Here is a 25,822-nt window from a genome sequence, read left to right as displayed (position 1 = left end):
CAAATTTAAAAGTAGTACATAATCCACAGAGTTTCTCTTTTCCAAAGCTAGGATGTGCTATCGACGTCAATCAATGAATTTAGAATTTCCCAAGGTTCAGTCAGAGACATATCTCAAGACGCACACTGCGTATAAAACATGTATATTTGATTTAGAATTCCTATCTATTCTTTCTCCAGAGCCAGATGGACAAGCTTCTCAAGCTTTTTCCACTCACCACTCATCACAGCCTTCTGTGTACTAGGATCAATGCCCATGGACGTAAACTCCTTGTGTACCTGAGCGAAATTTGACCCAACAAGCTTCTTAAAGCTCGGCACTGTACAACTCTCCAACTGTCTACTAGCCAGATCGGCAAGGACATACCAGATGATGTAATGGAAATTCAGCCCAACCTCACGCAATTGAGGATCCTTGATCTCAGTCTGGTCTTGGGAAAGGTAAATACCCAGTTTCGCCAGGACCCAGGCGTGAACGTGTCGAATTGGATGAGCAGGGCTGTAAATGACCGGATCAATGCGCAGGTACCGGATCGCGGCGTGGATAAACGCCGTACTGAAATTCCCCGTTGAAAGCAGCGAGACGATGAGTTGGTCTCGTAGTGAGGCGTAGGGCTGGCGCGTGATGGGCCAGGCGGATGTTTTGCGGAGAATGTGAATAGCTGACTGCAGTGACCGGATTGTCTCTTCTGGCCTTGTGCTAGATGCGGATGCAGACTGCATAAGTTCTAGAGCTTCGCGCTCGGCTGTTTCGAGAATGGAAATGTCTTCTGGGGGATTGTTGAAGCGATCTTCTAGTGTATCGGTGCCTCTTTCGCATTTTGCGCATTGACAGTCGAAGAAGAAGCGCTCTGATAGCTCTTTACGTCGAACTTCACGGGGTGTTGTGGTATCGATGTATGAAATGAAGATTTGTTCATCCTTCTTGATAGGTTTAATGGCTTTCATATAGAGTTCTTTGCCATCAAATCCGACTGTGGCATTGTAGTCGCAACTATGATTGCATAGTGCGACATATGGATGCAAGTAAAGTCCGATGCGGTCGTAAACAGATGTTGTCAGGTTGAAGGAGTTGAGATCCAGCTGGACGACTATATTAGCTTACAGATCTGAAATAAAATTGGAATAGAAACAGTAATCGAAATGGGAACCACAGCTGGTATCGGTTGGACAGAATCATACCCGGGCAGTGTGAGCTTCGATCTCTTCTGTGGTCAAGTTTGACCCCGAGTACTCCTTGACTGCATTTGCAGTGTAGGTAATCCGGCTCGTATGGGCCTGACTTTGCGACACTTCGGCCATATGTGTCTCTAGATTAGAGAAGAGCTTGAAGAACATCTGAAATTCTGGGGTGTCATATTTTTCGCGACCAATACGAGCGATCATTCGTAGAAGAGCTCGAGCAATGTTTGGTAGAACCATAGGCTGTAGCTTCTCGTATATGGGGCATTCTATCCCATGGCCAAGTTTCCAATCCCTAGATTGACACATCTATGGGTGTGTGTTAGTATCAGATAAAACCATCCAAAAACAAGTTGATGATTTAAGACACATATTCTGTTTGAACTTACCCGATCACAGTATTTCACAACTCGACATCTTGTACATGATCTTAGCTCAGCTGCACCAGTGTCAAGCTGCCTCTTCCCAAAGCAACCAGCACAAGTGTCCCCAAGTCTGGAAGAATCCAGCACAATTATATATGGCACTTTGGCATGCAAGACATCCTCTCCGACTTTGATGTCCTGCACTGCGAATAATCCATTCCCCATCCCATTGGAGGTGGAACGGGACTCAGCTTTAGTTGTTACTGATGGCAAATTATTCTTAGTCGACATTTTGATGGGTAGTTGAGGGAGTAATTAGAATTTGATACTGTTGATATTTATTCGGATAACGTTAACTAATTAATATGTATTAGTCAGCCAATATGCCCCGTCCTTCTTAATTCAATTTACGTGAAAATTAAAGTGAATTTCTGCGATTATATAATGCTCGATTGACGCGTTAGTTACTCCCTACTGGGACTCCGTGTACAGTAAAGACACCTGGGCATGGATATGAAAGGCCTCGAATAACGTCGAAAATACCTATCAATAATCTGCAAAGGCACGCTATTCCAAGGTTCAACAAAGCGTGTCAAAGACTTCAAAATATTGAAATTAATTATTCATTAATAAGGTAAAAAACAAATCGAACTAAAAGCATAAGTAATTCTAAGTTCTCCTCAACTTATATGGGTAACTATGCTCAACTTTCAAAGTTTTGATTATTTTAGCGAATTAAGAGTCAGTTGAAAGTGAGGTAAAAGTGAGGCATTGGAACCAAAGTTGAGGTAGCAGGCCCGGGGTTCACACCTAGGTATATAATTTTTACATCTACAACTTCAGACCTGACCAGGACGCCAGGACAAATCTTTTGGCGAACGCCCAGCCTATATTGGAGTGAGAAAGAGCCTTAAATACAATCATTCAGGTCACCAGAATGACACTATAAAGCAGACTAACTTCAGAGCAGCGAGCCAGACCTGAATCTCAGGCTTTTGAATCAACTACCTGAAACCTCAAGTCATAATGATTCAACTACCAAACGCCGAAGAAGGGGGCTCGGATGACTTATATAAATATTGAAGGGGTATCAAGAATGAAGATTGTCCTAGAAAACTTCGAACCCCTATCATATTAAATGCTAGTACGATGACGCAATTTGTTTAAGAGAGGTGACAAGATCGAGGAGCTGGAGGAAGGATGTTTCATCGAAGCAATTCCAGACCAATGTCGTCGGCAACATCCACCTCTTTAGCCCTTTCCTCCTGCATCTGTTCTGAAGTGGCTATGGGTTTATACTATTAAAATGTCCAGATCTTTCAATTCCGGAGACAAGGATACATACTATCATTCGCAAAGTGGCCCAACTCTACCACTTCTGGGCTGATACCCACGAAGAGCACTGAATGAGATAATAAGTCTTAGTTTCTTGCCAGCAAGAAAAAGATCTCCCCAATCTCAAAGCTTCTTCTCTACATATGACCCTTCTCTATATATGACCAATCAATATCGGTTCTATCGTACCTTAGAGTGAGGCCCTTCTGCCGTGTCGCGGACACGACAATAAACGTATCATCCGATTCAAGTTTTCGATGTGGATACTTTCGAATAACTACTGAATACGCCCGAATGCGGATGCTGACTCGAAATGCGGGGAAACGTGGCAAATTCTCTTTACTCCGGCGTATGCGGTGAAACTACAAGCTAGCCTGTTATACTAACGCACCGTTATCGATCAAAAGCCTCGCAATTGCTTCGTGGCCATTTAATGAAGCCATATAGAGCGGCGTCTGTCCAAATTTGTTGCTAGTGTTGACGTCGGCTCCCTTGTCGATGAGAAGCCTAGCAACTGCTTCCTGGCCATTCCCTGAAGCCATATAGAGCGGCGTCTCTCCATCTTTGTCGCTAGTGTTGACGTCGGCTCCCTTGTCGATCAAAAGCCTAGCGACCGTCTCGTGGCCATTTAATGAAGCCCAGTAGAGCGGCGTCTCTCCAAATTTGTTGCTAGTGTTGACGTCGGCTCCCTTGTCGATCAAAAGCCTCGCAACTGCTTCGTGGCCATTTAATGAAGCCCAGTAGAGCGGTGTCTCTCCATCTTTGTCGCTAGTGTTGACGTCGGCTCCCTTGTCGATCAAAAGCCTAGCGACCGTCTCGTGGCCATTTAATGAAGCCCAGTAGAGCGGCGTCTCTCCAAATTTGTTGCTAGTGTTGACGTCGGCTCCCTTGTCGATGAGAAGCCTAGCAACTGCTTCCTGGCCATTCCCTGAAGCCATATAGAGCGGCGTCTGTCCAAATTTGTTGCTAGTGTTGACGTCGGCTCCCTTGTCGATCAAAAGCATCGCAACTGCTTCGTGGCCATTCATTAAGGCCCTATAGAGCGGCGTCTCTCCAAATTTGTTGCTAGTGTTGACGTCGGCTCCCTTGTCGATCAAAAGCATCGCAACTGCTTCGTGGCCATTCATTAAGGCCCTATAGAGCGGCGTCTCTCCATCTTTATTGCTAGTGTTGACGTCGGCTCCCTTGTCGATCAAAAGCATCGCAACTGCTTCGTGGCCATTCATTAAGGCCCTATAGAGCGGCGTCGCTCCATCTTCATTGATAGTGTTGACGTCGGCTCCCTTGTCGATCAAAAGCATCGCAACTGCTTCGTGGCCATTTAATGAAGCCCAGTAGAGCGGTGTCTTTCCATCTTTATTGCTAGTGTTGACGTCAGCTCCCTTATCGATAAGAAGCCTAGCAAACGTTTCGTGGCCATTCATCAAGGCCCTATAGAGCAGCGTCTCTCCATCTTTATTGCTAGTGTTGACGTCGGCTCCCTTGTCGATCAAAAGCCTAGCGACCGTCTCGTGGCCATTCATTAAGGCCCTATAGAGCGGCGTCTCTCCATCTTTGTCGCTAGTGTTGACGTCGGCTCCCTTGTCGATCAAAAGCCTCGCAACTGCTTCGTGGCCATTCATTAAGGCCCTATAGAGCGGCGTCTCTCCAAATTTGTTGCTAGTGTTGACGTCGGCTCCCTTGTCGATCAAAAGCATCGCAACTGCTTCGTGGCCATTCATTAAGGCCCTATAGAGCGGCGTCTCTCCATCTTTATTGCTAGTGTTGACGTCGGCTCCCTTGTCGATCAAAAGCATCGCAACTGCTTCGTGGCCATTCATTAAGGCCCTATAGAGCGGCGTCGCTCCATCTTCATTGATAGTGTTGACGTCGGCTCCCTTGTCGATCAAAAGCATCGCAACTGCTTCGTGGCCATTTAATGAAGCCCAGTAGAGCGGTGTCTTTCCATCTTTATTGCTAGTGTTGACGTCAGCTCCCTTATCGATAAGAAGCCTAGCAAACGTTTCGTGGCCATTCATCAAGGCCCTATAGAGCAGCGTCTCTCCATCTTTATTGCTAGTGTTGACGTCGGCTCCCTTGTCGATCAAAAGCCTAGCGACCGTCTCGTGGCCATTCATTAAGGCCCTATAGAGCGGCGTCTCTCCATCTTTGTCGCTAGTGTTGACGTCGGCTCCCTTGTCGATCAAAAGCCTCGCAACTGCTTCGTGGCCATTCGATGAAGCCATATAGAGCGGTGTCTTTCCATCTTTATTGCTAGTGTTGACGTCAGCTCCCTTATCGATAAGAAGCCTAGCAACCGTTTCGTGGCCATTCCTCAAGGCCCTATAGAGCGGCGTCTGTCCAAATTTGTTGCTAGTGTTGACGTCGGCTCCCTTGTCGATGAGAAGCCTAGCAACCGTCTCGTGGCCATTCGATGAAGCCATATAGAGCGGTGTCTCTCCACCTTTATTGCTAGCGTTGACGTCGGCTCCCTTGTCGATCAAAAGCCTCGCAACTGCTTCGTGGCCATTCGATGAAGCCATATAGAGCGGTGTCTTTCCATATTTATTGCAAGTGTTGACGTCGGCTCCCTTGTCGATCAAAAGCCTAGCAACTGCTTCGTGGCCACTCATTAAGGCCCAGTAGAGCGGCGTCTCTCCATCGTCATTGATAGTGTTGACGTCGGCTCCCTTATCGATAAGAAGCCTAGCAACCGTTTCGTGGCCATTCCTCAAGGCCCTATAGAGCGGCGTCTGTCCAAATTTGTTGCTAGTGTTGACGTCGGCTCCCTTGTCGATCAAAAGCCTAGCGACCGTCTCGTGGCCATTCGATGAGGCAAGTGACAACGGCGTTCGCCACCCTCTATCTAACTCATCACAGATCGCTCCCCTCTCTAGTAGTAGCTCGACTATACTTGATTGACCATCTTGTGCAGCCCAAGATAATGGTGTTCGATCTTCATATCCTTTCAAGTCTTTTCTTTGGTTAAAACCCTCTGTTATGTCGACACCGTTATGGATCCTTGATGGTAAGTTCAAAAGAGCAGCAACAGCGTCTTTATTACCATTAGCCAGTCCAGCAAATAATGGGTACCCATACCTTTCCCCAAAAATATGAATTTGCGGATCTTTTTTGAGCTTTTCTTGGATAAGCGCTGGACACCCTTTATCTGCCAGTATATAAAATAGACTGGCTTTTGGCGTATATTTTCGAATTGTGAATTTTTCGAAGATGTTGCTTGTGTCGATCCATCTGGAGATAGGAAAACTTGACAAAAATTCCTCTTGGGGAACCGCTTTAGCTGCGGTGTTGGCATGGTAGAGGATATTCTGACTGGCATACTCTAAGAACGGATACTTGGTCAAGATTTCTTTTCGGTCGTTAGAGGTAGGCTCTGGTGGCAGCCTGTTCACAGACGCAAAGATCAACGTATGATTGGTGTAGAGGTCGCAGCACTGTTTCAGTTTGTCATGACCTAGGCTCTCGCAGTTCAACCCAAGCTCGGGCCATAATTCATATAGACCCCTATCTTTGATGAGGAAGTCTCGAACAGATTCATGGATGAATTGAACTGTGGGCTGACCAGATTTAGTGGTCTCAGCAAGTCCTTTTGAGGAGCTAATGATATATCTCTCAGCCGGATTAGTCCTAACCCCAGCCCCAGTTTCTAGGGCGGTCAAATCTGGAATCTGGCTATCAACCAGATGGTTTAAAGACAACCCAGACCAGAGAGCATGATAGAGCTCCTGCGGCCGCAGAGGACTTTTTGCGTACAAAATCCAGAGGATGCAAAGTTGGAAAGCCTCCATATCCTCGTTGTCACGCCGTAGTATATCTTTAAAAAGCTCATTTAGATCACTAGGTATTTCTGAGAGTCTCATTCTCAGAGCCATTCCGCCCCGTCGGTACTCCTTGTTGAGAATATCTATAACTAGGACGACCCACATGAAAACTCCAGCAGCTTTGCTTAGAAGTTGTGGTTGTATCTCGTCGAGAAGCGTACGCTCTTGAATAATGAGACGGTTCGTGATGTAGGTTACCAAGTCTTCTGCGTGACCTGACTGATCCTCAAGTGTAAGTCGGATACCTCGTTGAATTTCGATATAGGGATAGTGTCGGCTCGAAAAGCAGATTCGGAATAGGGCGCCTCCAGCAGTGGATTTTTCGGCTAATTCTTCAAAATATTGGACCATGTCCACCACTTGCTGCTCATCACATTCGTCTAGAGCATCGACGAAGCAAGTGAAGGCTCGTTGACCTAGGGCGCAAACCCCATTGGCAAAAAGTTCCTTAAGAACATCCAAGGATAAAGAACCATTGTGGTTTAGGGGAATCAGGTCGGGATCATCCAGAACAACCTGAAGGTCGGGATACCCTTGAAATAGTTGAAATAGTAATGAGCGATACATCCCTAAGATTGATTTCTCTAAGTATTCGCCTCGAGCATTGAAGAAAAAAGAAGCAGTGATAGCGTGATTATCACGGGCCTTGCTTTTCATGTGAGAATATATAAACTTCATGATTGTTGACTTGCCAGCACCAGGTTTGCCACTAATCCATAAGAAGCCATGATGTTGCGCCAATCTTGCAGAACTAAGCCACTCTTTATAACAGGGATGGCTGAGAAACCAGCGACACGTCTTCTTCTGTTCTCGCTTGATGGTCGCTTTTCGGGCATTCATTTGGTCGAATTCCAAGGAATTTAATAAGTTTTGCCGACGTTTATGTGGTAGAGATTGATCTATATATAGTTTTAGCGGCAGAAAATTAAGATTCTTTCTAAGGTTGGCATGATTTCTTACCAGGGTTCACCATAGAGACAATACTAGTATGCGATTTGGTCATAGGTAACTCCTCAAGTAACTCCCTTGCATATGCAGCTGCAGTTGCAGCGGCAAATCTTTGCCATTCTTTACTCTTGTGAGAGTCTGAGTAGTCACAGATTCCCCGGATTGGGAGACATGGGAGGATGTCCATGAGACCAGCACTTTCCATCTCAAAACATATGACATCTAGCTTGCGAGCAATGTCGTCTCGGGCTATGCCGTCTCTCATAACTTGATTCCCTGAGGCAATTGCGCCATAATGGATCTTTACTTCGTCCGACATTCGTTCGCTTCGTGGTACTAGCTTAGAATGGTCGCATTCATCACAGCTACCACTTAAAGTTGCGTGCTTGTAATTCGCATCGAATAGACGATCTGGTAAATCTGGGCGACCGTACGGGAGTTGTCCTAACTTTTGTTGTAAAATAGATAGGACTCTGCTAGGGCCTAGTTCGTGCTTGGAACGGACAGCAGAAACAACCGTACCAAGTAAATGATTAGAAATTCTAAACGTCGCTGTTGGCTGAAGCAGTCCGCTTCCGAGAACCTTTCCAAGATCATACTGCATCACTCTTGTGCCGACGACAATATCACCTAAACGCACATCAGCCTTGCTTGGCACACCACCGCCAACTCCGACCATTAAACATGCGCGAATCGCTGGAAAAGTCCGCTTCATGTTCGTCATGACAATAGCTGCATTGTTCGTTCCATATTGCTCTGTTGGCAAACACGCAATAACGATGTTATGTTGGTTGATGTTTCCTAGTATATAGGTGTTTCTATCGTCTGTATGCGTAGGCAAGGCTTCGTGAGAGTTGTCTAGCATAGCCCGGGCTGCTGCCATCTCTATATGAAGTGCGCACACCCAGCCGATGGTATAGCGATCGTATTGTAAAGCTGGCAGGACGTCGTGATGGGAAGTCTTATGTCGCTTAGACGGGTAAAATTCTGCTGTGATAGTGCTACGGTTGTCATCCATTTGGATGCCATCATTGACCCCATTATTAGATGGTAATGACATGATTAGTGTAGCCTATACTGCTGGTGGTTTATGGCGGAGGGTATATTCTGACTGTCAGCTGAATGAGGGGGCACTCTGCTGCATCATCAGGTGATCTCTTGGTACTTATGTAAATAAAAACATGCGATCATTAGATATCTAGACCTAGATACTTTACTATGAGAAGCCTTCAAAGCAGTATGAAAACATTTGAAGGTGATTATCCTCTACCTACAGGAAGTGAAAGGTTGATAGAGATAGTTGTATTAAGGCATTTGCAGGTGGGACATGTGATTATTGTACGAAGCAATATAGGTCCAGTTGACTTACTAGTGTTTCACTCGCACTTTCATTGATGCAAGTTATACTCGCGGTTCCCATAGACGACGGGCTTTAGTCGGATAATTCAGAGAGACATGATGATCTACGAGGTATAAATAGCATTTTAGCTATTACAAAACGCTTTACGCCCCTATAATATCTTGTGTCTTCTGGAGCGGTTGTAAAGTCTGAGTTTCATTCTTAGTCTACTAGCTATTATAAAGTGACGATTTGATCACATGACTGCTTTGTTCCATATTCCAACAAAAACAGATCAAAAAAGGGCTCTTAATAAGAAGCAGATATCGCATCAAGGCAGTCTGCGGAGTTTAGATGAGATTGAACAGAGTATGGTTGTCGCTGAAGATGGTGGAAGTGAAGGTATATATCTTTGACTGAACTAGCTGAAGTTGAACCTATACTTCGACATTCACCTTTAATTCGTCGTGTTGTGACGTATTCTAGATGTGGAATTCGTGGGCATATCTATACTCAGTGTCCTACACGTGTTAAATAGCTAGTTTTCATACATTTATGTTGTTAAATTTGATGTTCCGAGAAATTAACTAGCCCGCGCAGCGTACACGTTGTCAATTTTTTTGTGGTCCCTATCAATTCCTGAAATTTTTTTCATACCACTAAGCCTAAATAGTCAGAACGGTTCAGCCATATTTTGGTAGATTGCCTATTTGGGTTAGTTTGAGTTAGCTGGGCTTTTTGGGAGAGTTCAGCTGAGCTGTAGTCACGACAGTCAAGGAATCTTGTAGATATGATCAGAGGCTGCGCTGATGGAACCTCGGAAGCTTTCAAGATTAGGTTGAGTTGTTGAAAGAGAACGCATTGTCTGCCATACTAAGCTTACTAAATTACAAAATTGGTCGTTCATAATAGTGGATTGAAATGTTATTCGCTCATCTGCAGATAATCCAGAAAGACTAGAGGTAGAATCGGACACACGTGGCAATCATAAAACTCATCCTAAAAGGGAGTAAAAAGAAGAATACAAGGCATCATAGAGCCAGAAACACGCCAACGGGAAAGCTTAAAGGAGCTTTGGTTCTTTTAAGCCTTGGGCTCAGAGACAGCAGCAGGAGCCTCGGCAGGTGCACTAGCAGTGGTAGTCTCACCCTCATCGGCCTTTCCAAGCTTCAAGTCTGCGAGACGACGGGCCTCGGTGTGAATATCACGAACTTGCTTATCAGTCTGGACGTAGAAGTCACGCAACTTCTGACCGGTGGGGTGCTCGAGGGCCTTCTCGAAATAAGAGTTCAGACCGTGCCAGCCGCTAACGGCCTTGTTGGAGATCTGGTAGTTCTCATCAATGTTCTTGGCGCGGTCGGTGGCATGGTACTTATTGTCGAAGTTGGTCAGAGCAGTCTGGAATTTGGTGGTGAAGCCATGCTTCTGGTCCAAAGCGATAGCCTTCTGGATGGCACCATCGCTGAGCACGTAGCCGTGGGCCAGGTACTCTGCGAAGATGCGGGAGCGAGGCTTGTCCTCCTGGGAGATGTGGTCCTCCTCTTCCTTCTCGGGTGCCCTGGTGGTGGTGGTACCAGCAATCTCATCAATGGACTGAGCAGCTTCAACGTGTACGGAAGAGCTACCCAATTGAGTCTGATCAAGTAGGAGAGCAGTCTTTGCAGCTCTAGATACGGGGAATCGATGGTCAGTATGGATTAAGATAACATGGGAGTGCCGTAAAACATGGTGCGGGGGTAGCTTACGCTTCCTTCTCAAAGGTGACGGTGGCAGACTTCTGAGCCTCAGCCTCGGAAGAGACGGGAGTGACAGTGAGCGAGGTGATCTTGCCACTGTAGAAATATTATTAGTATCTTGAGAAGCCCAAAGGAGTCGTACGTTCATACCAGAAGCTGAAGAAGTCGCGAACCTCCTTCTCAGTAGTGGCGGACGAGATGCCGGAAACGTGAACAGTGCTAGACATGATGAAGGTAATGGAAATTGTGAAGATGAGAGAAATATTTTAGAGGGAGAGAGGTGAATTTAAGGAGGAAAAAATAGGAGGAAGCCTGGCGTAATTATTCCAACTGCGCCACAAGTGACGTAGAGCGGGGAACTACTGAGTACTAACAAAAACGGGTTACGTTACTCTTTCTGCTTTTTCCTTCCCAAGGTTAAAAACGTAGAACAACGTCAACGAGTAAGAAATATATTCCATTTTAGTCTGCTTGTAGTGAAAACGTAGTCTCTAGGTAATATCTCCCCATTGCTTCCTGGCCTGCAATGCAATGGAAAATAATTGAGTTTGGGCTAAGCTTCTCTGCCTCCACTTCCGCCCAGCGATGGCCGAATAACTTATGTTGATCCTTCTTTTTGACTCTTCAAAAATTGTTCCAATTCACGCACTCGTCGTCGGAGTTGTTCATTTTCATGTCGGACGGTTTCCAGCTCAGATTTATGCAGATTCGCTTCCTCGTACCGTGCGATGGCGTTGCTCGATGGTCCGAGTTGCACCTGAGAAGCCGAGTTGCGGTGTGGGTAGATCGAGGGACTGTTGCCGTAGTGAGGCAGATGTTCGGGGTAAGGGTGTTGCATGTATGACGATGACAGGGACTCGACTGATGGACGGGGAGATTTAATAGATGGCTCACGGCTTCGCGCTGGAGCAATTCCAGTCACACTAGAGGCTTGGTGAACTGACGCAGCGCTAAGACTGGACAGGGAGCGCTGACGTCGAGAAGTAAGGGAGTGTGTCGAACCGGGCAGCGAGGAGAAATATGTATTCACATCCGCCGATTCATTCATGGAGGTGGAAGATGTGGTCGAGGCCACGGATGCCGTCTGTTGTCGAAGGAGGGAGAGCTCACGAGTTAATCGGTTGACCTTGCAGAAATTTAGCCTTCAGCTTCATGTACAAGCTCGCATTGTCCCACTTACAATAGCTTCCTGCTCCTTCTCTAATGCCGAATGCAAGTCCGAGGGAGTGAGAGGCTTGGGGTGACGCAAAGGGCCTGCTTATTAGTTAATATTGGGAGTTACAGGTGGCACAGGTTCTTCAACAGCCCATATAAATTGATATTAATTCTGGGGATGTCTTACCTTGAGCAGTGATGGTGATTCCATGATCACTACCATCAAGCGGTGGGTTTCCTTGAACTGGTTGTCGGGCTGCAAAGGAAGGAGATGCTGTAGATGGGAGCATCATTGTGGCAGCTCGACGACGAGGAGTGGACTGAACAAAGCGGAGATCAGAGATCATGGTCATGGTTGTGAGGGTATCAGGGTGTAGTACCTCCTCCGGTCCTGCAGAAGGCATGCAGCTCGCAGCCTAAGGCGGGGTCCGGAGCGAACTATAACTGTCTTAATGTCAGGCAGCGATCGTCCAGGGTTTCGTTATCCCTTGATTGGAATGTATCAAATGACTTGAAACATTCCAGGAATGAAGTGGTTCAGATTCAGGTTTAGATGGTTCTCTGAGCGGGGGTTTGTTTACCTGCGTCAGGATTATAGGTAACGTGGTAATCTAAACAAACAGATATACTCTTTATGATTGGACCGTGTCCATTCCGAGAAGAGGTTAGGCTGTAAATTCTGTACTTGTTAATATCATGCGATCGAAAATACTATAGTAAATGTTACTGAAGGGATGGGCCTACGAGTGAGACTGTTGGTGCTATCATTATGCCTTATATGGCTTGAAGCTCAGCTTAGCTAAACAGATGAAACACAAGTCTCCAGACTTTGAGTCTATTTCAAAATACCAGTAGTTTTGCCTGACGCAACCACAACTTCGTACCAATATCAAGTTGTTAATTCAGCCAGGTTCTTGTGCCGGGTCCACGGACTTCTTCAGGTCGGGGTTGACTCGTCAGTGTGAAACACATGGAAGTGGCGTCGATAGCAGCATAAGTATCGCACCGTGTAGTGTGAGTGAAGATACATAGCTGGTCGATTGTTTGGTACACAGAAAGCGCGAACCTTTCCCCAGCAACCGCCCCAACGTTCACATGTGAGGGTTTCATGGTGGCGATGTTGGCTTGTCGTTTCAGATCCACGCACTCCCGGGCTTTAGAAGTAAAGTTACTTGAGCTTGACCCAGTTCAGATAGATTTCTTTCAATGTATTCTGTGGGAAACTAATTATATCTGTTTCTTTGTCATAGAGTCATGTAACCATTTCAGCCAAATGGAACTCTTCTTGTACCATCGTATTCATAGCATCAAGGAGTGCCTTCTTTTTCGTGAGATAGCGCATTCGATTTTCCTTGTCGATGTCTGAAGTCGAAGGGTAAGCCAGCCAGCTTGCGGCATAAAGGAGGCGGTTGAAATTCGCGGATTGGAGTCGGTTTTCCAGGAGTTGCCAAATATCAATTCCATTGCGGTTACAAAAAGGCTGTGATAATCTTCAAGATGAGGAAGGCATGACATATCAGCAAGTCGAGTGAACAGACAAGACTGAACAGATCAATTGCCACAGCTATGATGCTGATGGCACTGGCTATGGCATGCACCGGAGAGTTCGATGAAAAACTGGTTGTTAGATATTTCAAACTGGCTGTAAGTACCCAGAAAATCAGTCCTAGGAAGCCGCAAAGTAGAACGAATAGAATGAATGCCACAATTGTCATGCTAAAGGCAGCGAATATGGCATTTAACTGAGAGTTCGTGGCTACCTAAATTAGCACTCTTACTTACTGCATTTAACCAAGCTCAGGTGATAACTATCTCGTGTTTTGCCTACTGTATAACAGCGAAATTTGATATATTGGGCAGCTGTACAGTTGGCATGTCTTAACGACGCTCCATGTCGCAATAACCCATGAATTTGAGAGAGAGGATCTTAACTGAAGCTGATAAATCATTGGAAATAATCACTATGCTGGGTTAACTAGTCTCAGACCATCAGTAGGTAGGCAGCAATGTATCCAAAATACGGTATATACCACGATAGAGATTATGGAATATTCAAGGCCTTCCTGCCTTATGGTGCTCAAGTCAAGAGAAAGCGGTAAGTAAGTCGGTGGATATATTTAGAGGCTGAAAGAGCTGATTAGATCTGGAATTACATAAGCCGACATGCCAAAGCAGCATGACTGAACTAAACCTTCAAGGGAGAGTCTAAATTCAAGGCTAATTGAACTTCGAACTGACAAAGAATGTGATATCTAACGTCCTACCTTGACATCATCAGGTCACGTTCTCATAAGCACTCCTTAGCCATCTCTTGCCAATGTAAACATGGCTCGGCCCTACGAACCGCCTACCCACATTCCGCCCTTTCTGAAACAGCTTGCTCCTTACGTCAAATCGCAACAAGAAGCTCTCCAGATTCGACAGGCGCTGACCTCATATCTACGCTCGCTGATCGTCTTTGACGATGCGGATCCCGCCACTCATACATCCCACCTTACCCTGTGTGCGCCGACTGATGCAATTGTCGATGTCAAGCGTATCCCGGCCGATCTCCCCGGACTGAGAAAAGAATACCTGAAAGCTCTCGAGGCCAATGTTGCCGCTAGAAAGGAATTTCGCGCCGCTTCAGAGGATGTCAGCTCCTTGAGACGTCAGAGACTATCCCTCGATCGACCCTCCAAGCCTGTCGATCTGCAGGAACCCGGGGCAGAATTGCGAGATTATCTCCTCCTTCTGCGCGATCGACGTCGTCATAATAAGCTGCAGGTTTTTCACCATTATCTTGAGGAATTCCGGATCAAACACCACGGTGATTCAGAATGGATTGGCGCTGAGGAAGATTCGAGTCGACAATTGATACCCGAGGGCTTGGATGAGGACATACCGAGTCTCAACGATACCGATACGGATCTAGAAGGGCTGATTCATAATTTGGAAAGGGCCGTAGTTCGTGCTCGAGCTCGATTGGATCGAGAGAAACGATTATTCGAGAAGATCAAGGCGCAGCACGACTCCCAAGGCTACACAAGTGAGGTTCCAGCAGCCACGAAAGCTCATGCACTTCAACAAACCCGCGATGCATTGGTTCAATGGGTTGAGGAGCGACTTGTTAGCGGAGGGGACCCAGACGAGAGCATGGTGCAAGACCTGTCTCCGGAGCAAATTGAAGAAGCGCAGAGTGTGCTGAATCGGCAAAAGGCCCAAATAACCGAGCAGTATGCGGAGTATCTCCAGGCTCGACGAGAGCTTCTTGAAGCAGCTTCCAAGGCCTGTCAGCCTGTAACAGTGACTGCGAAACCCTCTTCTCGAACCACATACAAGACTGAGATTATCCCTGCACAAACACCGCCACCCAACCCGCTGGATGTTCTATCATATGCCAAAGAGGCTCTTGTACCGCTCACCAAGAGCCACAAGGCCATGGCTCTCCAGAAGTCATACTTGTCCAGATTACTCGAGAAAGAGAAATCCACCGTTCTGCGCGCACTAGGTCGGTTGAGCGACGAAAGTCACCTGCTCCCCGAATATCCTATCCCCGCACGCCAACCTTTATTCAAGCATGCCGTCGCGGCTCTCAACTCCCGAAGTTCTCCACCGCAGTCTGAAAATCACACAGACGATGTCCTCAGCCTGGCGGAAGCATGGGCGTTTGCTTCTAGTACCGCGACGGCTGATTCAGGCGAATTCGTGGAGCAAAAGCTAGCTTTGGGCTCGGAAGTTGCCCGTGACGCGAGATCGTTACTGGAGGAGGTATATGGCACGCTTCACCAAGATCTGGATGGAGTCATGCACGGAACGCATAGCCAAGACGAGCGGCCTAAGGGACTTTGGTCTGGTCTTCATGGAAGGGTTGAAATGAATGAGTCTAGCTGAATATGGCGGGCTCCAATGCCAATGCTCTACCTATTCAAAATTTGTACTAAATAGGTACCGTATTGTCTTCCATACCTAGATATACTGTATTAGATTCCATACATTCTATTCCCGAGGCCAAGATCTTCTGTTCCGAGATTAAATATATGTCTTTCAGTTTCATTAAATTCTGAAGGTTCTTGTCGGTACACCTGTACCAAGTGTGGAATAGCTATTCGATAAAGGTGATGAGGCTAACGCCCACTTCTGACACCTATCACAGGTAACGCTTTACGCCCCTATGATATCTTTGTGTCCTCTTGAAGTGGTTGTAAAGTCTGGTTTTCATTCTTAGTTTGCTATCTATTATAAAGTAACAATTTGATCACATGACTGCTTTGTTCCATATTCCAACAGTTCTATAACATATATTCTATTCCATATATCCAAATTCTGAACCACATAATAAAACCTGAACTCGTCAAGTCAGCCACGGCGCTGATCGCTACAGATAAGAGATAGTCTACTTTAGCCCAAGAGGGTCCGGCATCGGCATCAAAAATTGGAGCTCAACCCTCTAATAATGCTTATATATTATCGCATTCCTGAATCAGACCTGGAGGTTCAATTGAATTATATCTTCTCTAGAATCTAATATATCAATAGAAGAAATGAGATATCGAGCATAGACCACATAGCTCATAGCTATAGAGCTAGAGAAGAAAGATCGGGGCTCCACTTAGAGGAACTAGCCAAATCCGTCTGTTGAGTCATTCAACGAGAAAGGAAAGAGGGAAAAGAAAAAAAAAGCCTTAAAAAAAGAAACAAGGGCCAATTCCATACTTTCAAGATTCTCAATATCTTAATTCCCCCAATTCCATCTGAACCAAATATCCTACCTTATCTACTTCTTCCTTGAACACTTCTTATCTCTTTTTTCTCGTTCTTAAAAAGTGGAACTACGGAACCAGCCAATCAGCAACCCCGTGCGGAAAAAAAAAGACCTCTCTCGGGCATTTCACCTTCATTCTACCTCAACCTCCTCACCAGCAATTGAATTATTTTGTTAATCCGCTAATCTGCGGCAATGGTTCTGGCCGCTCGTTGTGGGCAGGCAGCTTCTTTGCTGCGCCAGCGATGTCTCATTGAGGCTCGCCCGGCTCTCTCTCTTCGCGCCTTTTCCTCCCAATCCTCTGTCCGTTCCACCGCTGCTGCTCTGCGCTCGCAGAAGAACCCCTCTGTAGCTCGCTCCCAGCAGCTTCGCAATCTCTCCACCTCTATTCGCCGTTTGGCTGAGGCACAGCAGACCCCTTCTGCTGAGTCTTATCTAGCCAGCGGTGCCATCAAGTCCAGCAGCAACCTCGTCGATGTGAAGAAGGTGTTAGTCATTGGTAGCGGTGGTCTGAGTATTGGTCAGGCTGGAGAGTTTGATTATTCCGGTACGTTGAGATAAGAGACACCCTTGATCCATGTCGTCTTCCCTTCGAGAAACGATGCGCCGGCAAGCTTTCCCTGTCGGGTGGTTTGCAATTGGTCAAATTTCACCTCCGGACTGACATATCTTTCTTTCAATCTAGGCTCCCAGGCTCTGAAGGCTCTTAAGGAAGCCGGCATTCACTCCGTTCTAATCAACCCCAACATTGCGACTATCCAGACCGATCACAAGCTCGCTGATGAAGTGTACTACCTTCCTGTGACCCCCGAATATGTTACTCACGTCATTGAGCGTGAGCGTCCCGATGGTATTTTCCTTACCTTTGGTGGTCAGACCGCTCTGAATCTAGGCGTTCAAATGAACCGCATGGGTATTTTCGAGCGCTACGGCGTCAAGGTCCTGGGAACCAGCATCAAAACCCTGGAGACCTCCGAGGACCGCGATCTCTTCGCCCAGGCTCTGAACGAGATTAACATTCCTATTGCCGAGTCTATTGCCGTGAACACTGTCGACGATGCCTTGAAGGCCGCCGAGTCTGTTGGCTACCCCATCATCGTTCGGTCCGCCTACGCTCTGGGTGGTCTGGGCTCTGGTTTCGCGAACAACGAGGATGAGCTCCGTGATCTTTCTTCCCGCTCTCTGTCTCTGGCTCCCCAGATTCTTGTGGAGAAGTCCCTTAAGGGCTGGAAGGAGGTTGAGTACGAGGTTGTCCGTGATGCCGCTAACAACTGTATCACCGTCTGCAACATGGAGAACTTCGACCCCCTCGGTGTTCACACCGGTGACAGTATCGTCGTTGCTCCTAGTCAGACCCTTTCTGATGAGGAGTACCACATGCTCCGTACCGCCGCTATCAAGATTATCCGTCACTTGGGCGTCGTTGGCGAGTGCAACGTTCAGTATGCTTTGCAGCCCGATGGTCTTGACTACCGTGTGATTGAGGTCAACGCCCGTCTTTCTCGTTCATCTGCTCTGGCTTCAAAGGCCACTGGTTACCCTCTTGCCTACACTGCCGCTAAGATTGGTCTGGGTCACACCCTGCCCGAGCTTCCCAACGCCGTCACCAAAACCACCACCGCCAACTTTGAGCCCAGTCTGGACTACATTGTCACCAAGATCCCCCGCTGGGATTTGAGCAAGTTCCAGCACGTGAACCGCGACATTGGCAGTGCCATGAAGTCTGTCGGTGAGGTTATGGCTATTGGTCGTACCTGGGAGGAGTCACTGCAGAAGGCTATCCGCCAGGTCGACCCCAAGTACATTGGTCTCCAGGGTGACCACTTTGAAGATCTCGATGATGTCCTGCGCAACCCTACTGACCGCCGCTGGTTGGCTGTTGGTCAAGCTATGCTTCACGAAGGTTACTCCGTTGACAAGGTCCACGAGCTGTCCAAGATCGACAAGTGGTTCCTCTACAAGATCCAGAACATCGTTGACTGCAACAACGAGCTAAAGGATATTGGCAGCCTTTTCGGCATCAAGAAGGAGATGATGCTGACTTCCAAGAAGCTCGGTTTCTCTGACAAGCAGATTGCTCTCCTTGTCGGCTCTACTGAGGACGAGGTCCGCGCTCGCCGCAAGTCCTTCGGTATCACTCCATGGGTCAAGAGAATTGATACCCTTGCAGCTGAATTCCCCTGCTCTACTTCTTACTTCTACACCACATACAATGCCTCTGAACACGATGTCACCTTTGACGATCACGGTGTCGTCGTTCTTGGCTCTGGTGTTTACCGTATTGGCTCATCTGTTGAGTTCGATTGGTGCGCCGTCAATGCCACCGTTTCCCTGCGCAACATGGGCAAGAAGACTGTCATGATCAACTGTAAGTGACTCCCGTTCCTAGTTCTGTCCATCGTTCTTCTCGATTTAGCGTTGAGTACACCTTTTATTCCATTTTTTCTTCCAACTCTTGAACTCCTGGTGCTAACTTATATCCTTCTTTAGTCAACCCTGAAACTTTTTCGACTGACTTCGACTCTGCCGACCGTCTTTACTTCGAAGAGCTGAGTTACGAGCGTGTTATGGATATCTACGAGCTCGAGAGTGCTAGCGGAGTTGTGGTGTCTGTGGGCGGTCAGCTGCCCCAGAACATCGCTCTCAGGCTGCAGGAGACTGGCGGTGCTCACGTTCTGGGCACTGACCCTCTGGACATTGACAAGGCTGAGGACCGTCACAAGTTCTCCCAGATTCTGGATAGCATTGGTGTCGACCAGCCTGCCTGGAAGGAGTTGACCTCTGTCGCCGAGGCCGAGAAATTCGCTGACTCAGTCGGTTACCCGGTCTTGGTCCGTCCGTCTTATGTGCTGTCTGGTGCCGCCATGAGCGTCATCTACGGTATCGATGAGCTCAAGGAGAAGCTCGTCAACGCCAGTGCGGTCTCCCCTGACCACCCTGTCGTGATCACCAAGTTCATCGAAGGTGCTGAGGAGATCGATGTTGACGCTGTCGCTTCCGGCGGTAAGCTCCTGATCCACGCGGTCAGTGAGCACGTCGAACAGGCCGGTGTTCACTCTGGTGACGCCACTCTGGTTCTTCCCCCTGTCAACCTTGACGATTCCGTTATGGCCCGTGTCAAGGTGATTGCCGAAAAGGTTGCCAATGCCTGGAACATCACTGGTCCCTTCAACATGCAGATCATCAAGGCTGACCAGGAGGGCGCTGAGCCTGCACTGAAGGTCATTGAGTGCAATCTGCGTGCCTCTCGTTCATTCCCCTTCGTCAGCAAGGTCCTGGGTAAGAACTTCGTCGACATTGCCACCAAGGCTCTTCTCGGTCGTGACGTCCCCGAGCCCGTTGACTTGATGAAGGAGGAGCGCGACTACGTTGCTACCAAGGTTCCCCAGTTCAGCTGGACCCGTCTTGCCGGTGCTGATCCCTTCCTGGGCGTCGAAATGTCCTCCACTGGTGAAATTGCCTGCTTCGGCAAGGACCTCGTCGACGCCTACTGGGCCTCCCTCCAGTCCACCATGAACTTCCGCATGCCTGAGGCCGGCGAAGGTATCCTCCTCGGTGGTGACATTTCTCAACCCTACCTGACCACCATCGTCGACTACTTGCAGCCTCTCGGCTACAAGTTCTTCGCCGCCAACCCCACAGTCAAGGCTCATCTCGAGTCTAGCTGCAAGGATAACGTCACCGTGCAGGTGATTGAGTTCCCCAAGACTGACAAGCGTGCCCTCCGTGAAGTTTTCCAGAAGTATGACATCCGTGGAGTCTTCAACTTGGCCAAGGCCCGCGCGAAGACCCAGCTGGATGAGGACTATGTTATGCGCCGTAACGCCGTCGACTTCAGCGTCCCTCTGTTCATGGAGCCTAAGGTACCGTAACCCCATAAGTCATTTTTAGAGCTTACCGAGACTAATTCACACATAGACTGCTCAACTCTTCGCTCAGTGCATGAGCGAGAAGATGCCCCGTGTTGAAGGTATTCCTTCCGAAGTCCGCAGCTGGTCGAACTTTGTCGGTGGCAAGCACCTGTAAATGATGCGCAAAAAATTAAAATTAAAAACAAAAGCAGCCCCTCGAGCGCCGCACATAGCCAGGCGAGCCTGCAAGACGAACATCCACGCTTTGTGGGCTATCAATCCGCCTTTAATTTGTGGATAGGATATGAGTCTCATCCTTACTGATCCAATCTTGATCTTGATTCCATATATTGTCCCTATCACGTTATTGTTTGGACATGAGGGTATTTTCTTAGCAGCTTCAAGCTGTGAATACACCTAGTCCTAATTCTCAGGATCTGGTGCTTTTTTTCATTTCCATGTTTGATCTGGGTTTCCGTGTTTCAGCGATAAAAAAACAACTTTTTCTATATATCAAATTTCAAGTGTGACTTGCCTCTTCGATTTAGTTTTGCTCGATCGAGCTCATATCAGGCAATCGTGTAGGCCATTTTTCAAGACGAATGCTCCAGTGTCGAAACCACCTTCCTGCTTCCTTTGATGTATGGATTTTAGCATTATTCTGCTGAAATATATCATCATCCTCATAGAGTGGTATAAGGCTCTTTTTTAGGGCTTTAATATAGGATTTACTAGTAAATTCTTTACCTTTAGACCTAGAATCGCGCTCTATAAAAGCTAGTAACACCCGAAATTGGGAAATTTGCCAGGCGCACCAAACACGGGACAGCACGGATAGTTATCAGGCTTCAGACTGTTACATACTAGTATACCCGTTTATCGTCATTCTTTCTACCAATGCATTTCATTTCTTAGCCATCAACCCCGATACCGGTAACACCAATAGTCGAGGCTTTGTAGTATTATAGGGTATAATATACAGATGCAACCATCAGCATTGAATAGATAGGAGGAACTACCTAAGTAGTGGCTGCCTTTCGGCATCCGATTCTTGGCCTCTTTGCCGCAAAGCTAGCCGCAATAATATTCCCTGTCCAATTGCAAAAATTGCCTCGTCAACAGCATAGAAGCCAACCTCATCATACCAAGCAGAGAAAACATGGAACGTGAATCGAGGTGGCTCGCCCGGTCGTCCAAGAAAGGCATTTAATGGGAAATATGCTCGAAAGATCCAAGAGATAGCCGAAATCACGAAAATAACTGATTGATATTTCAATCCTGTTATCGAGAAAGGCGAGCTACCTGGAGATGACCGGACCTGTCGAATTTGTAAAATAGTCGCAATCAGTGGCAGGAAACTTATAATCGGCCGAATCAACATTTCATGAAAGCCTAGAAATATTGGAATTTCAAGCCCACGTTCTCCAACAAGGTCACAATTCGGCTTATCTGGCGGACAAAATATATCACTTGTTGTGATGATCACCAGAGGGATACCGGTCACCAAAAGGGGGTTGTTAAATTCACTAATAGTCTACATTATGTTAGCTATTTACCCGTAGACTAAGTTAGTAGAAAAAGAATGGTTTACACTAGGACATTTCATCGAAAAGAAACCTGTCTAATGACGTTACAGAAGTTCCTTATAGCCCTTCTGTACTACTGGCAAAAAATAGGAAACTAGTGCTAGCTCTCGGATCTACTACCTACTTTGTAGATAGATAATTTAAATCTTTAGTTGGGAATCTATTGATTTCTGGCACAGGCTAAGTGGTTGATATGGACCCTTACTTCTTGCCGACTTCGATTATCCTTCATGCTGTTACCGTTAATCATACGGATCAATCTCGTTATGTAAACCTCGGCATCTCAGCATCTCAACCCGCCACCTTCCTGTTGGAGCTACGACATGGTAGGTTAAAAATGGGAGTTTCTATTGATAGAGAACAGAGGTGAAGAGTGGAAGGTGGGATATCGGCTATCAAGAGGGATTTGTGGCGGGTTTTCTCACAAATTGAAGCTCCTAATAGATCCTGCTTGAGAATGTAAAGGGAGTTGTTCCTTCGTAATGACGCGTGGTAACGAATTCAATGCGAATAGCGACTAGGGCAGTCGCTACTGAAAAAACAGTTCCTTTCTTCGATTCCCTGATTCAGTACGTCTACTGATCAGTGTCGGTAGAAATGGTGACTAGTCCTACTTTCTGCAATTCCATTAATGACAATAATGATGATCAAAGAAGTTGTAAGAGGTGTGTCCAATCTAAGTCCTCGCGATGGAATCGGATATGCCCCGATTCCCTTCCAAGTCCATTCATCTTTTTACTGCAGTGAATCCTCAACACCAACGCTTCACCTGGTTCCAACAGTGTGTGCCTTCAATCTAAACCTAGATCCACTAAGTAAACTAACCGTCCCACTTTCTGCTGTCTGGCCAATCGGAATCAATGTTGATTCAATCAGGTTACTAACGAGTACCCCCGATCAACATCACAGAGAACCTTTAAGGCTTATCACCTACCTAAACGACGTCAAAAGAATAAATCCCCCTTGGCTCTCGTCTTGCGAAAGAACGACTTGAAGCCGCTCAAAAATGGCGTCAGGATGTGGATTGGAAGAAATGGATCTTCTCGGACGAATGTTCTGTTCAAAGAACCTCAAATTCTGATATCTAGTGGGCTTGGATGTTGAAATCAGAGACTTATCTAAGTCATTTATTAATCCTAAAGCCCATGTGAAGAATAATTCGCAGATGGTTTGGGCGTGTATATGGATTGGTGGTCGTTCAAAGTTGGTGGTTATGGAGCGTGATTCTAGGTCCAAAGGTAAAGGATTTACTAGTAAATCCTATATCAAAGCCCCAGAAAAGGACCTTTTACCACACTTTGAGGCTGATGATATATTTCAGCAAGATAATGCTAAAATCCATACATCAAAGGAAGCAGGAAGGTGGTTTCGACGCTGGAGCATTCGTCTTGAAAAATGGCCTGATATGAGCCCGATCGAACCACGTTGGTATCTTCTAAAGTGTAAATTAAGAAAGCTACACACTGAATTAGTCGAAGTGGGCCAAACTGCAGCTGATTGGACCTATTTTAAGGCCTGTATTTGCGAAGCTTAGCCCATTTCGACTAATTCGGGGTGTAGCTTTCTTAATTTACACTTTAGAAGATACCAACATGGTTTTCTCAGGTATAGCTGTACTCCGTCCAGTGCTACATAATGCAGAGAAATTTAAAAAGACCAGGATCGATATCATTCTTGCAGAGTTCAAAACCGACTGTGCCAACTCGCTTTATCCTATTCAGTACCTTTTATTCGATCGACAGTTTAGTCAAAACATATTTTATGAGATTTTACGGGACGTGGAACCTGAGACCCTTAAAAGCTGCTCTCAATCAATATATCGCGAGCGGAAAACACTATCGTGTATAGCCACGAAGTATTCAAAGCTTAGCCACGTCGCTCTTCGTAGTTAGTCTCGTAAGTTAGAATCTCATGGCATTAATGTACATCATGCCCATCATTCATCGCGTGGAATATGAATATGGCAGGTGATATAATATACTAGGAAAGTGCTTAACTATACTATATATTAGTTTACAATGCCAGACTTCCTTCGGCTAGTGTTCTATCCGCTAAGCTTCTGCGGCAATCCTAACTACGAACACGGAAGCCATCGACATTTTCATACTCCGATATTGTTCAAAAACTTACTATATTTGCATCATATCTAGAGGCCATGATCTAACATGGAGATTATCAGATTACACAACAGGGCCAACGGGCCGTCCGTCATGTTTTGGATGAGGTTCTTTCTGCGCCTACCTCGGCCGTTCCGTCAGCATTCGATTCCACGATAGGGTTCAACATCAGCGAGGTGGACTCGGTGCTAGTAAATTCGGATTTACTGGATGGCATCGATGCTGATGATCGGGCCTATTTCTAGAATGGTTTGATAGGACAGCGGATTTGCACGAGCCATGGCTTGTATGGATGAACTTGAGTTGAACTGATTTAGTTAAGTAGAGATAAAAACAGAGGTATGAAAAGAGCTATCAAAAAGTAGTTCACAAGATGAACAGCATTCCAAGGTTTAGTTAGGTACATAGGTATAGACTGAACATAGACTGGATGTCCTAAGCAACCTGTGAATCAGCGAGCCTAGATGCTACCAGCAATATTGAAACTTACTTAGGTACTAAGAGAGTGTGGGCTAAAGATTCCAAGTTTTTGCTTCTTCGATTAGGGCTCGGATTATATAGAGAAAACTAATCAAAATGAAGGCAATGATGATAGATCAAATCAAGTAACCTTAGCTATGGCGGTGTTAGCTTGCAAGTCAAAGTCATAATTCTCGAAGTCAATGTATATTACTTAAGCCAAACTTCAACGCCAGAGCTTCAACACCAGGTATCTCTGAGCTCTCACAAAGGAGACTAAAGAATCGCCGTGTTAGCCCCTACGATATGCCCTTCCACGGGAATTCACGCTGCCCATCCCCTCTTCCTTTCTTCTTTCCCCTTCCAACAGGAAATTCACAAGGATAATTCTGCAGCGGTGTCAATACTATTTTCATCTAGAATTGGCATTACTCTTGATCATTATGGAATTTTCATGCCCTCTTGAGGTAAAATCTCTGTTTTCTTTTGTTTCATGACATCACCTATTGCTTGCTGCTCATTGCGGTGAGAGATGAAATTCCGCATTGATGCATTTGAATTTATCACAACATTTACCTGTTTTCTATGTTTGTTGATCTCCCTTGCAGCAGTCCAAGCGACTAAGCGATATCACACACACCTCAATGATGACGATATTGATAGCTTTCAGTATGATTACTAGAGAAGTGGACTTCATCCCTCGACGGCCTGGCCGTTTTGTGGAAGGGCCACTGTCACAATATGATTCGAACTTGCGAAGCCTGAGAGGATTTCCCCTTTATGTTTTAATTACACTACTCACCTCTGGCCAATCTTCCATATCTCAATAATGATGCGAGTGGATTTCACAATACGTCTAGCAAATCATCCCTCGCCTTGCCCCCAAAGTGCCTAGGTGGAAGGGAGTGTTTAATATTTTGACTAAAGAATAGCTGAGAGATTGTCCCCTTGATGCTTTTATTCTCTACTCTTGACTGAGGATTATTTAGCTGGTTCAATTTATGGAGCTTGGGAGTTCATGGCTGGTAGCTACTTGGAATTTTGGATATCCGAGGCCAACGCCATTAAATTGAGCTATCCAGTATATGATCGTACCAAGGAATCTTCCCAGTGCCACTTGGGTACTTCGTAGGTTACCTGAAAACAAATATTTGAACACTCATTTCGATTTTCGTTTAAATCATA

At 46.3% G+C, this 25,822-nt stretch overlaps 7 protein-coding genes across 7 annotated transcripts; 2 read left to right on the top strand and 5 right to left on the bottom strand.

Annotated features, from left to right (window-relative positions):
* Window positions 1–164: 164 nt before the first annotated feature.
* N7495_000182 (S-adenosylmethionine-dependent methyltransferase) lies at window positions 165–1,837 on the bottom strand (the record flags this gene model as incomplete). Its single annotated transcript, XM_057202852.1, has 3 exons — window positions 165–1,082; window positions 1,182–1,490; window positions 1,571–1,837. The coding sequence occupies 3 exons, from the start codon at window positions 1,835–1,837 to the stop codon at window positions 165–167; spliced, it is 1,494 nt and encodes a 497-aa protein (XP_057066925.1).
* Window positions 1,838–3,258: 1,421 nt separating this feature from the next.
* On the bottom strand, window positions 3,259–8,710 carry N7495_000181 (Pfs, NACHT and Ankyrin domain protein; the record flags this gene model as incomplete). The annotated part of the gene is made up of 2 exons (XM_057202851.1): window positions 3,259–7,601; window positions 7,663–8,710. The coding sequence occupies 2 exons, from the start codon at window positions 8,708–8,710 to the stop codon at window positions 3,259–3,261; spliced, it is 5,391 nt and encodes a 1,796-aa protein (XP_057066924.1).
* A 1,362-nt stretch (window positions 8,711–10,072) lies between these two features.
* vip1 (putative actin cytoskeleton protein (VIP1)) lies at window positions 10,073–10,952 on the bottom strand (the record flags this gene model as incomplete). The annotated part of the gene is made up of 3 exons (XM_057202850.1): window positions 10,073–10,655; window positions 10,735–10,821; window positions 10,876–10,952. The coding sequence occupies 3 exons, from the start codon at window positions 10,950–10,952 to the stop codon at window positions 10,073–10,075; spliced, it is 747 nt and encodes a 248-aa protein (XP_057066923.1).
* A 371-nt stretch (window positions 10,953–11,323) lies between these two features.
* Window positions 11,324–12,233, bottom strand: N7495_000179 (uncharacterized protein; the record flags this gene model as incomplete). The annotated part of the gene is made up of 3 exons (XM_057202849.1): window positions 11,324–11,851; window positions 11,906–11,979; window positions 12,068–12,233. 3 exons carry the CDS (start codon window positions 12,231–12,233, stop codon window positions 11,324–11,326), a joined length of 768 nt encoding a protein of 255 aa, XP_057066922.1.
* An 899-nt stretch (window positions 12,234–13,132) lies between these two features.
* Window positions 13,133–13,667, bottom strand: N7495_000178 (uncharacterized protein; the record flags this gene model as incomplete). The annotated part of the gene is made up of 2 exons (XM_057202848.1): window positions 13,133–13,370; window positions 13,663–13,667. The coding sequence occupies 2 exons, from the start codon at window positions 13,665–13,667 to the stop codon at window positions 13,133–13,135; spliced, it is 243 nt and encodes an 80-aa protein (XP_057066921.1).
* Window positions 13,668–14,205: 538 nt separating this feature from the next.
* On the top strand, window positions 14,206–15,753 carry N7495_000177 (uncharacterized protein; the record flags this gene model as incomplete). Its single annotated transcript, XM_057202847.1, has 1 exon — window positions 14,206–15,753. The coding sequence occupies one exon, from the start codon at window positions 14,206–14,208 to the stop codon at window positions 15,751–15,753; it is 1,548 nt and encodes a 515-aa protein (XP_057066920.1).
* A 1,066-nt stretch (window positions 15,754–16,819) lies between these two features.
* Window positions 16,820–20,650, top strand: N7495_000176 (carbamoyl-phosphate synthase (glutamine-hydrolyzing) CPA2; the record flags this gene model as incomplete). The annotated part of the gene is made up of 4 exons (XM_057202846.1): window positions 16,820–17,171; window positions 17,310–18,992; window positions 19,115–20,487; window positions 20,543–20,650. 4 exons carry the CDS (start codon window positions 16,820–16,822, stop codon window positions 20,648–20,650), a joined length of 3,516 nt encoding a protein of 1,171 aa, XP_057066919.1.
* Window positions 20,651–25,822: the final 5,172 nt, after the last annotated feature.

Source organism: Penicillium taxi (genome assembly GCF_028828555.1).
Source record: "Penicillium taxi strain IBT 34144 chromosome Unknown utg000001l_segment0_segment0, whole genome shotgun sequence".
Lineage (NCBI taxonomy): Eukaryota > Fungi > Ascomycota > Eurotiomycetes > Eurotiales > Aspergillaceae > Penicillium > Penicillium taxi.
Note: the sequence above shows the minus strand (reverse complement) of the source record. Positions and strands in the feature narration are given on the sequence as shown.